The sequence below is a fragment of the Ovis aries genome, chromosome 14 (assembly GCF_016772045.2).
Source record: "Ovis aries strain OAR_USU_Benz2616 breed Rambouillet chromosome 14, ARS-UI_Ramb_v3.0, whole genome shotgun sequence".
Taxonomy (NCBI): domain Eukaryota; kingdom Metazoa; phylum Chordata; class Mammalia; order Artiodactyla; family Bovidae; genus Ovis; species Ovis aries.
The window spans coordinates 25394397-25406736 of record NC_056067.1 but is presented as its reverse complement, the minus strand read 5'-3'; the positions used below and the strand labels follow the sequence as shown (position 1 = coordinate 25406736).

The 12340-nt window shown below is 45.5% G+C and overlaps 1 protein-coding gene across 1 annotated transcript in view; it reads left to right on the top strand.

Moving 5' to 3' along the window:
* Positions 1 to 2838, top strand: part of CNGB1 (cyclic nucleotide gated channel subunit beta 1) — a 66324-nt gene extending 63486 nt beyond the window's left edge. Inside the window, exon 25 of the mRNA XM_060397985.1 lies at positions 2450 to 2838. Coding sequence (XP_060253968.1) covers positions 2450 to 2818 — 369 coding nt within the window. The 3' untranslated portion in view covers positions 2819 to 2838. The remainder of the gene's footprint in view (positions 1 to 2449) is intronic.
* Positions 2839 to 12340: the final 9502 nt, after the last annotated feature.

Here is a 12340-nt window from a genome sequence, read left to right as displayed (position 1 = left end):
GTGCCACAGAAAGTACCTCTTTCCCAGCAGTCCCAACAAGGAGTCCCAGGGTTCGTAGTCACTGGACAGAATTGAGTGGAATCATGTCAATTCCTGATGTGTGGAGCACCAGTGTGGTGCTCTCTGGGGAGGACCAGCTCATGTGCCCACCCCTGGACTGAGAGTGGGGAGGGGCTGGGGTGAGGAGTGCTCCCCCAACTGGAAGTTCAGGTCCTGCCGCAGAGGTAGGAGCAGTGGGTGTTGGCAGGGAATGTCCCTCCGCAGACGACAGTGATGGTCTCATATCTAATGTTGTGTCTGTGACAGTTTAAAAGATTTGAAGGGAAAAAAGCAAGGCGACAGGCATGGTGCCAATGGTCCCCACCCCCTAAGTCTAAAGGGAATTTTTAAATTAGTTCTGGGACTTTTTTCTGTGACTAATGCCAAGAATGCCAATTAGTATGATTGTACTAATTATGGTTGTTCATAACTGTCCTTTAGGAAGGCTGCTGGGAAGGGGAGGGGGATGGGTTTAGGCAGAAGCTCAGTGACAGGGATGGGGGGGGGCGGGGCGGGGCGGACAGCAGTCTACATGACAGAATTCAAAGGAGCCTGGTGAACTCAGTCTCAATCCAGGTTGGTGTCAGAGTCTAGGAGACCTGTTCAGAGGTCATTTGACAGCAGGAGTCAGGGAATGACACCCAAGTCACCCAGACATTCCAAGACATTCTCCAGATACATCCACCAATGGCCCCAGACTGAGAAGAGATGTGACTGTCTGGCTCACAAACTGTTAAGGGCAGGGTCGAGCTGGTTTTTAAAGTTGGGCTCTTATGTGCTGGCTCGTGTGTGGAGCTGCGTGAACGTGAGCTCTGACAGTGTTCTCAGCACAGTGAAAGATTTTATCTGAAATGGGTTAGCAATTTGTTGCTTCTAAGTGTTAGCTCTTCACCCAGGCAGCTTGAAGATGTGTATTAAATTTGCATCCATGTGCTCATAAAAAGGCAGTTTTAGAACAACCAGGGCAGAAGGGTGGAGTGCAAGGAACTCTTACACAGCAGCCTAAAGACACAGGTCCAAACCCTGGCTCTCTCACCCTGTGTCCTGGGGAAGCTCCTCCAGGACATTCTGGGACCCAGATTACTCCTGGCTATCACACGGGGTGGCAGAGATGAAGCAGGATACTTCCTTGGATACTTGTACAAAAGCATGTTAAACAAGGTGAAACATTTGATCAACCTTCCCATGATCCTTCTGGCTCCATTCACAGCAGGATGCTTCAAGAAGATCCCATGAGGGGCCCCTCTAGGCATCCTGCCCTGGAAGTGTGTTGTCAGAGTTTGGGGGTGGTGAGGTGAAACAAGCACACCAAAACATGCAGAAACACCAAGACAGGGAGCTGCAGGTCCCAGAACTGCCGTGGTATCAGGAGCTTCTTAGATAACCCCACCTTTACCCAGTTCCCTTCCTCAGCACCCTCTCACTTGAGTACTCTTCAGGGGGTCTCTAGTCCCCATAAACACACTGACTGCTCTCATGTGAGACTCCCTAAGAACCATCGGGCCTTCTCTGGGGGCTGTTACCTCCCCAGCTTTCTCCCACTCAAAGAGGGGTTCAGACAGCAGGAGGGGCCACGGATATCCACAAAGGCTTGGATTTTCACCCACTTCCCTAATTACACCCATAGGAACCTGGGTCCCTGAGAACCCCGCAGGCTGGAGACTGGAGATACCCACCAAGTCCGCCAACACGGGCTCAGTTCAGCCTAACGCCCGTGGTACCCAGCTCATTCTTCTCTGGGGGTCTCAGCCTTAGAGACCTTCCGAGAAACGGGCAGGCCACAACTGATCCTGCTCTCAGCAGCCTTTACCTTATATTTCTCTCTCTCTCTGTGTTTTTTTTTGTTTGTTTGTTTTTTGACTGCACCCTCTGGTTTGTGGGATCTTAGTTCCCTGACCAGGAAATGAACTCAGCCCTGGCAGGGGAAGTGCAGAGTCTTGACCATTGGACCACCAGGGAATTCTCAGTCTTTACCTTATTTGCTTAGAGTTTGTCTCATACTCCAGCGAACACACATCCTGGCTAACTGGGCAGGGCAGGCCGTCTAAGCTCTGCAGAGGCCTTTGTGGTGGTTCCTCCTGGTCACAGCCTCTCTCTCTTCCCTCAACAGTTCAGTGCCGGGTTCTGCCCTTCATCCCGCATTCTCACTCCAACTTCCAGCCCTACAGCTCCACAGACACCTAAAATATCCCAAAGACCTTCACCAAACCCTGCCCAGACTCTGAATCCTTAAACTTCCCCACAATATATGTTTCACCAAATAACCCTGATGCAGCTCCGTCCAACATTACAGCTGTTAGATTTCACCTGCGGAGTGCCATCGTCCTCTCAGGGGTCCGAGGATGAGGAAAGTGTCCGAGACCCCTCCAAGACCCCTCTGGCCTCACTAGTCACTTTTTCTGGATTCCAGGCCAAGAGCTCGGAAGACGCTGCCGTGGGACGGGCAGGATCGGCCGCCCCAGAACAGCCCCCAGCTCCAGAGCCGGCGGCCCCAGAGGCCCCCGCCCCAGAGCCGCCGGCCCCAGAGGCCCCCGCCCCAGAGCCGCCGGCCCCAGAGGCTCCGGCCCCACTCTCTCCACCACCTGCCTCCCAGGAGAGGCCGGAGGAAGATGAGGAGGCTGCGCTGCGGCCAGAGGAGCGGATCCACGTGACCCCGGGCCCGGATCCCAGCGAACAGATCCTGTCGGTGGAGGTCCCTGAGAAGCAGGAGGAGAAGGAGAAAAAGGAGGAAGGGGAGGAGGCGAGGAAGGAGGAGGAGGAGGAGAGAGGCGGCAGTTAGTGCACCTCCCGCCGCCCCCCACCCCTACCCCGCAGGTGCGCGCTCCCCACCACCCGGCACCCCCCCTCGCACCCCCGCCCCCTCCCTCCCCCGGCACCCCGCACCCTCCGCTCCCCAAAGGCCAGGACGCTGGTCCGCGGTAGTGGCCTCAAGCGCTCGGCCGGTGGTCCCTATCTGACATCAGTTTCTCCATCTCCTAGGGCTGGTCTTGAAATTAACAAACTTCATAATGTCTGTGCCGGGTGAGTTCCCACCGTCACTAGAGAACCCTGCCTCCTCTGCACCTGTAATTTTATTTAAGAACGAAATACTTTTCTGTAGGGCTTCAATACATGAGAAGCCTTGTTGGAGAAACAAAGAGCTGTTGAATATTTGGATTTTCCCCTCAGGAATTTGACTTCCCCTCATTTCAAGAACAGAAAACATTTCTGGCAGAAGTGGGAGACAGCTATGCTGTTCCTTTGATGCAGTGGAGATAGCACACACATCTGACCCGTGGTCTGGTGCTGTCTCTCTACTGGGCAGTCACAATAGGAAAGCAATGCTCCTTAGGACAGTTAGTACTTATCTTCTGCAGACATTATCCCATTGTGCCCAGTGATGCTGTTTTCTTAGAATAGATATAATGGAAATGGTTTACTGCCAAGAGGCTGTGAGCGTTTCTGAGCATCCACTCTGCCAGTTACCTAATCCTCTTCATCAGGGATTAACTCATTACTTGTTTTTGACACCTTTGCTGTAGAGATGATGATGTGTGCTAAGTCACTTCAGTTGTGTCCGACTCTTTTCGACCCCATGGACCATAGCCTGCCAGGTTTCTCTGTGGGATTCTCCAGGCAAGAATACTGGAGTAGGCTACCATGCCCTCCTCCCAGGGATCATCTTTCCGACCCAGAGATCAAACCCAAGTCGCTTATGTCTCCTGCACTGGCACCTAAGTTCTTTACCACTAGTACCACCTGGGAAGCCCTAAGAGATAATGGTAGCAGTTTCCACTAAGCCTAGAAGGTGGAGTCTCATGACTAGCAACCACTGAAATTTCTGAGCTTTCTCCAGAACAAGTCATGCTGCTTTTATAATGAAAAAAGGAAAAAGAGTCATTCAGTCAAATGAACATTTATTGAGAGGATTATATTTGCAAACCAAATGGCTCTTTATGGGGTGTGGGTGATTGAAAACAAAAACTAGTATTGGGCCATTTGTTTCCATCAACAACAATGAATAAAAAGACCTGGCATTCCAATAGGTCCTGCCCATATAAAATTACAGAAACCTGGTGAACTACAAAAGGGGCCTCTGAAGGCTGGCAAAGTTGTGTTCTTAATCCATTCAAATGAAAGCACAGCATTGATTTCCCTGTGAAGAGTAAACAATATGGGAATTCCCAGACTTGCCTAAGTATTGCTAAATCCCAGGGTAACAAACAGATTCGCCTAGTCCCTGTCGTATCATGTGATCTGAGTAATCTTTCTATTGAATATAGCGATGAGCAGTGTTATTAACTGACCTTTCAAAAAACTTTTATTTATTTTTAAAGGTAATAACCTATTTACTAAGTCACTTCAGTTGTGTCCAACTCTCTGTGACTCTGTGGACTGTAGCCCACCAGGCTCCTTTTTTGGGGGATTCTCCAGGCAAGAATACTGGAGTGGATTGCCATGCCTTCCTCCAGGGGATTTTCCCAACCCAGGGATCCAACCCATGTCTCATTGTCTCCTGCACTGGCAGGCAGGTTCTTACCACTAGCGCCACCTGGGAAGCCAGTAACATACTTACATGTGTACAAAGGATAGTCATTAAAAATTCTCCCTCCTACCCCAGATTCCCAGCCTCCTTGGTCCCCTTCCTGGAAGCAACCATGATTATCACTTTCTTGTTTATTCTTTCAGAGATATTTTTAAGCTTGTACAAGGAAATATGTAAATTCACTCTGATTTCCTTCCTTCCCTCCCTACCCCCCTCCAAATGGTAACATACTAGAGCTGCTGTTACTTTTCACTTGATATATTTTGGAGATTGTTTCCTATCAGAACATAAAGGGCTTGCTTATTTTTTTCTGGACTGCAAGCTAGCCCATTGTATGGATGTACTGTAACACTTAGGGGCTTCCTCTGTGACTCAGCAGTCAAGAATCTGCCTGAAATGCAGGAGAGAAGGAGATGCAGGTTTGATCCCTGGATTGGGAAGTTCCCCTGGAGGAGGGCATGGCAACCCACTCCAGTATCCTTGCCTGGAGGATCCCATGGACTGAAGAGCCTGGTGGGCTACAATCCGTGGGGTTGCAAAGAGTCGGACATGACTGAAGAGGCAGAGAACAGGTACACACACTGTAACACTTAACCTCTCTCCCATTAATGGCCATTTGCATTGTTTCCAATCATATGCTATTAAAAATAATGCTGCAGTTAAAAATACTGCACAGATATCATTTCACTGGTAAATATTTTTTAAATAGAAGTCTGGAGGCTTGGGCTAATTTTTTTCTTTTCCATCCCCATTCCTCTTTATCATATTTGGACTATATGTTCTATGACCCAAGCATAGAGAATGCTTCCCTCTTTAACAAGTATTTCAGATATATCAGTCAGCTTATTGCCTTTCAGTAGATGGCAAAAAGTTTCAGAGGCACCGTCACTGTTATCTTCTACTAACTAAGGAATCTTTGTTATATAAATGTACTTATTCTTTTATATATCAACCCTTGAGTGTATACTGCTTATTATATAAAGCGAGAGATTTTTGAGGTTTCCAAGAATTGTCCTGGAAAGAAAATTGATTTTGAAATGAGATCAGCAGTGTCTTAATTTCACTGAGAAACCTCATAAAACTTGATGCTTTCACCCACTTTGGATATTAGATAAACTGAATTTGAGGCTGACCTTATTCTCCAAATAGAATGAGATGGGCTGATTGCCAAGATATAGATGATACAGATCAGGAATACTGTTATTCTGCAGCTGAAACAGGACTTTTACTTTCATGTGTTGTCTCTACTAATTTAAAATGTTTCAACATTTCCTGCATTTTGGTAGAAAATGAATATCAAGTTATTTTTTTTAAACCGCGTAAATATTTTAAATAAAATGAAAACCAAAAAGCTGTTTGCAGTTTCATTATCCAAATGTATTCAGCTCCCTGGAATATTTTCATTCATTTTCTTAGTAAACATGAATACTGTGTTTGTACTCTGGCTTTTATCCTATTATAATGCATTTTAATTAAAAGTATTTAGACAAATGTTCCTGGCTTGTGGATTCATTTCAGAAACTGACCAAGTATGACAGACACTTTTATGAGAAAAATGAAGTTTATTTTCCAGCTCAGTCTCCCTAGTTGATCTCCTATGGACATCCTTGGGGCTATAATCTGTCCTGTATTTCTGTTGCTGCACTGATATCCCTTATGAAACCGCCCCTAGTAGTTGGAGTCCCTCAAAAACAGCCCTTTTATGTCCAGTCTTACACAGCCCACTCCTTACAATTTCTCCAACCTCATTAGATGTGTTCTAATGCTGACAAATAGATGGGGAAACAGTGGCTGGCTTTATTTTTCTGGGCTCCAAAATCACTGTGGATGGTGATTGCAGCCATGAAATTAAAAGACGCTTGCTCCTTGGAAGGAAAGTTATGACCAACCTAGACAACATATTGAAAAGCAGAGACATTACTTTGCCAACAAAGGTCTGTCTAGTCAAGGCTATGGTTTTTCCAGTAGTCATGTACGGATGTGAGAGTTGGACTGTGAAGAAAGCTGAGTACCGAAGAATTGATGCTTTTGAGCTTTGGTGTTGGAGAAGACTCTTGAGAGTCCCTTGGACTGCAAGGAGATCCAACCAGTCCATCCTAAAGGAGATCAGCCCTGGGTGTTCTTTGGAGGGCCTGATGTTGAAGCTGAAACTCCAATACTTTGGCTACCTGATGCGGAGAGCTGGCTTATTTGAAAAGACCCTGATGCTGGGAAAGATTGAGGGCAGGAGGAGAAGGGGATGACAAAGGATGAGATGGCTGGATGGCATCACCGACACCATGGACATGGGTTTGGGTGGACTCCGGGAGTTGGTAATGGACAGGGAGGCCTGGTGTGCTGCGGTTCATGGGGTCGCAAAGAGTCGGACACGACTGAGCGACTGAACTGAACTGAACGCTGACACTTCAGAGAGCTGACACATGTGAAATCTGGATTTACGCTGCCTGGCTTCCAATCCCAGCTTGACTGTGTACCTCTCTGAGCCCCGGTGACCTTATGGAGATAATCCATTGCACTGCACAGGGCCACCGAGACAATTTAATAATAAACTGGCATGGTCAAGTCTGCATGGGCACAAGAAATAAAGCTGATGTGCCATCTCCCCTTGCCCAGCCACAGTTGGAATAGATTAGAAGCCCCCTCAGAATTCTGTATTCTCTGAATTCTGCCACTGCTCGTGGTTATTATACATGCAAAAGGGGTGTGATCACCTCTTTCTTTGCTGTTTAACTAATAGTCTATACAACAGCCTGGATATATGTGAATTATAACAGTATCAACCACAGCTTCCCCCACCATCCCTGAACGTCTTTAATCCAATCTCGTATAAGAACAGACCCAACCAACGCTGATTCTCTTGGGATGGTCACTCCATTCTGGGCACCCTTCATGGGCAGGCTTCATGGGTACATGACCCATGCAGTCACACATGGACCTGTGCTTGTCACCATATTTAAATTCTTAATAATTTGTAAACAAGAGGGCTCACATTTTTATTTGTACTGGGCTCCACAAATTATGTAGGCTGTCCTGCTATCTGAAAAGACCTGTGAGGAGGGAGATAGAGCTGTGTCTCTTCTGTACTCAGCTTCCTACTTCTTCTTCCTGCTTCTCTTTCAAAAGCTTACCTTTCAATCATGTTTCCTGACTCAAGCAGGATGACCCAGGCTAGGCCCATTGACTCTTACTTGGGAATCTGAATCTTGAGGGCTACTGCTCCATCCTACTTGCTAGCAGAACCCTGATTTAGTTTTGGGCAGCAACATGCCCAGCCCCAGGGGATGAAACCCCCTTGTATGCCAATCACTGCTCTTCAGACACTTTATGCCAGACATTCACTCTCCCAGCCTCCCCTGCGGCTGGAGGTGCTCATTGGTGCCAAACCTAACCAATGAGTATACAGGGAAGGATGATGGGTGGGCACCCTAATAAAGGAACCCCACCCCATGCTTTGGTCCCTCTTTCTTCCTTGCAATGCCGATCAGTTCAGTTCAGAAAATTCTGAAAGAGATGGAATACCAGACCACCTGACCTGCTTCTTGAGAAATCTGTATGTAGATCAGGAAGCAACAGTTAGAACTGGACATGGAACAACTCACTGGTTCCAAATAGGAAAAGGAGTACATCAAAGCAGTATGTTGTCACCCTGCTTATTTAACTTATATGCAGAGTACATCATGAGAAATGCTGGGCTGGATGAAGCACAAGCTGGAATCAAGATTGCTAGGAGAAATATCAATAACCTCAGATATGCAGATGACACCACCCTTATGGCAGAAAGTGAAGAGGAACTAAAAAGCCTCTTGATGAAAGTGAAAGAGGAGAGTGAAAAAGTTGGCTTAAAGCTCAACATTCAGAAAACTAAGATTATGGCATCTGGTCCCATCACTTCATGGGAAATAGATGGGAAACAGTGGAAACAGTGTCAGACTTTATTTTTTGGGGCTCCAAAATCACTGCAGATGGTGATTGCAGCCATGAAATTAAAAGATGCTTACTCCTTGGAAGGAAAGTTATGACCAACCTAGATAGTATATTGAAAAGCAGAGACATTACTTTGCCAACAAAGGTCCGTCTAGTCAAGGCTATGGTTTTCCAGTGGTCATGTATGGATGTGAGAGTTGGACTGTGAAGAAAGCTGAGCACGGAAGAATTGATGCTTTTGAACTGTGGTGTTGGAGAAGACTCTTGAGAGTCCCTTGCACTGCAAGGAGATCCAACCAGTCCATTCTAAGGGAGATCAGTCCTGGGTGTTCACTGGAAGGACTGATGCTAAAGCTGAAATTCCAATACTTTGGCCACCTCATGCGAAGAGTTGACCATTGGGAAAGACCCTGATGCTGGGAGGGATTGGGGGCAGGAGGAGAAGGTGACGACCGAGGATGAGATGGCTGGATGGCATCACTGACTCGATGGACATGAGTTTGAGTGAACTCCGGGAGTTGGTGATGGACAGGGAGGCCTGGCCTGCTGCAGTTCATGGGGTCGCAGAGTCGGACACGACTGAGCGACTGAACTGAACTGAACTGAACTGAACATGCATTTTCTCACATAGATACAATTTTAAAAAGAGGAAAGGAAATCCGGATTCACTCTCTTAACTTCCCTATGTACCATACAGTAGTGTTAGTCCTAGTCATTGCATTGTACATTACCTCCCTAGTGCCCGTTTATTCTATCACTAGATGTTTGTACTTTTTTGACCACTTAACTCCAATTTCACACCCCTCCCCACCCAGTTCTGCCTCTGGTAACTACAAGTCTGATTTTCTTTCAAGAGGTTTGTTTTCTTATCCATTTTTTGAGATTTCACGTGTAAGTGAGATCTGACAGTGTTTGTCTTTGACTGACATTTCATTTCGCATAATGCCTTCAGAGGCCACCCATGTTGTGGTCAAATTTCCTTGTTTTTTTTTTATGGTTGAATAATATTCTACATCATTATATGGAATATATATATCATATTTATCTCAAGATTTTTTTAATTAAAAGATACTTTATTGCTAAAAAGTCAAAACAATTACAAACTATCAAAGATCATTGATCACCTATTACCATAATAAATATAACAGTAAAAGTTTGAAATATGGCAAGAATTACCAGAATGTAACAGAGACATGAAGTGAGCAAATGTAGCTGGACAATGGTGCTGATAGATTTGCTTGATGAAGGGTCACCACAAAACCTCAATTTGTATGTCGCACAAGTTTTTATCCATTCATCCACTGATGGATACTTAAGATTGTTCAGGTTCTTGTTACTCCCTGACCTGGTCTTCAGCTTTTCCCGAGTTGACAAGAGCTACCTTGCATATTTTGAATACATTTATTTTTGGTTTAGGAACTTCCCACGTGGCGCTAGTGGTAAAGAATCCGCCTGCAGGAGACACAAGAGATGCAGCTTTGACCTCTGGGTTGGGAGGATCCCCTGGAGGAGGGAAAGGCAACCCACTCTAGTATTCTTGCCTGGAGAATCCCATGGACAGAAGAGCCTAGCAGGCTACAGTCCATAGGGTCACACAGAGTTGGACCTGACTTAACGACTAAAACAACAAACAATAATAAGTACATGGCTCCCACTTACTCCAGGCCTCCCCTCTGGCCAGAGAGCAGCAGTCCTACACTTGTAGTTCGACATGCCCCAGGTAAGACATTTTTCTGTGCTTTAAAAAAAAGGAAGGAAGGAGGTCATTATCCCCCTCCCTTCCTGAAACTCTCCTTGGAAAACTTAAATGAGCTTGAAACCTAACTCCAACCATTTTGTATATAAAATGTCTTTCCTAGAGCTAGACAGCCCTTATGTCTGCTTTTACCGTCTAATATAGCCTCCAAGTTCTGGAACTTCTCCACTTTGAAGTAAATACCTGGGGAGAAGGCCCTGGTGTCTTCTGGCACCTAGGGTCGTAACTTTGGTGTCTGGGCCCAACTGGAGCTCTTTGGCCTCTCCCTGAGATAAGAATAATTTGATCATCCTTTCAGAGGAGGGCAATTCACTAGACAAATGGCTACAGATCTAATTATCCTGGTATGTGAAGAGTCTCAGGTGTCAGGGCTTTTCCTGGAGCCCTGAGAAATTCAGAGTAGCTTTATTTCCCTGTTCACGTGTGTGCGCTAGGTCACTTCAGTTGTGTCCAACTCTTTGTGACCCCATGGACTATAGTCTGCCAGGCTCCTCTGTCCATGAGATTCTCCAGGCAAGAATACTGGAGTGGGCTGCCAGGCCATCCTCCAGGGGATCTTCCTGACCCAGAGATCGAACCCGAATCTCTTATGTCTCCTACAGTGGCAGGCTAAGAACTAACTAAGTTCTTTACCACTGAGCCATCAGGGAACCCCCATAGTCTCTATAAAAATGAGCATGTAGACTGGGGAAGTCAACCCCACCTTTCACACCTCCAGATTCTGAAACTCAAAGTGTTTTGCTCCTTCAAGAAAGGGAAAAAAGAACTTGAAGTGTTCCCAGATGGTCCAAATGAATAATTCCTATCATACTGAAAGCTTCCATGTTATCAGCCTAAAGTACGTGAAAGGTTTTAAAATCAAATTGACCTGAATTCCATGGAGGATACTATATTAAATGATTTGGAGGCAAATTTGTAAAACAAACAAACAAACAACTAGGAAACAACCCACTAGGAAAGAAAGTGGCCAGAGCCGCAAAAGTTTGTACCAAAAAGTAACCCTTGGCATTCCATCAGAATCTAAATTTACTTAAAATAGACTGAGGATGTTGTTGTCAGTGCTAAGTCATGTTTAATTCTTTGCAACCTCATGGACTGCAGGACACCAGGCTCTCCTGTCCTTCACCATCTCCTGGAATTTGCTCAGAATTATGTCCGTTAAGTCAGTGATGCCATCCAACCATCTCATCCTCTGCCACCCTTTTCTTCTTCTGCCTTCAATCTTTCCCATCATCAAGGTCTTCTCCAATGAGTGGGCTCTTTGCATCATGTGGCCAAAGTATTGGAGCTTCAGCTTCAGCATCAGTCCTTCCAATGAATATTCAGGGCTGATTTCCTTTATGATTGACTGGTTTGATTTTCTTACAGTCCAAGGGACTCTCAAGAGTCTTCTCCAGCACCACATTTCAATACTATGTTAAATGACTGGGCAAATTTGAAAACAAAACAGCACTCACCAGGAAAGAAAGCGGCCAGGAAGGAGTAAGAGCCATGAGTTTGTACTAAAAGTAATACTTTGTATTCTATCAGAATCTAAATGTACTTAAAAGGATAGGGCTCAGGATGTAGGGAGATCCTTTTTAATATTACTCCATTGGATCACTACATGATGACTGTGAAAAAGAAATTTTTGAAGACTAAAAAAGGAGATTAGAAACTTTGCATGATTCATATTTGAATTATTCATTTCAGTCTAGGGTAGTTCTTCCAGATATGAGTAATAGCCCTGAAAACAAGAAACTGAAACAAATAATAATGCTTGTTGAATCAGCATTTCTCAGACATGGTTAGAAGGAAGTCTAAGGGCAACCCCCCCAACAACACACACCTTTAATGGCAGAACCCTAACAATATCTGCATGAGATTGCCAATACGAAAAAAAAAAGGGTGGTATTTCTCTTAATTCGCCGGCTAATGATAGGATGTTGAATGACACAACTAACAAACCACCCAAAGCTATGCATTGCTTGGGGATTTGGAGCTGTTCTACTCAGCGATTTCTTATTACTAGTGAAGAACACTAAACAAAAGAGGCGATTTACTCTTTTGGAAAAAGAGAACAAAATAAGGAAGTGGTCAGCTATAGAAAATATCTG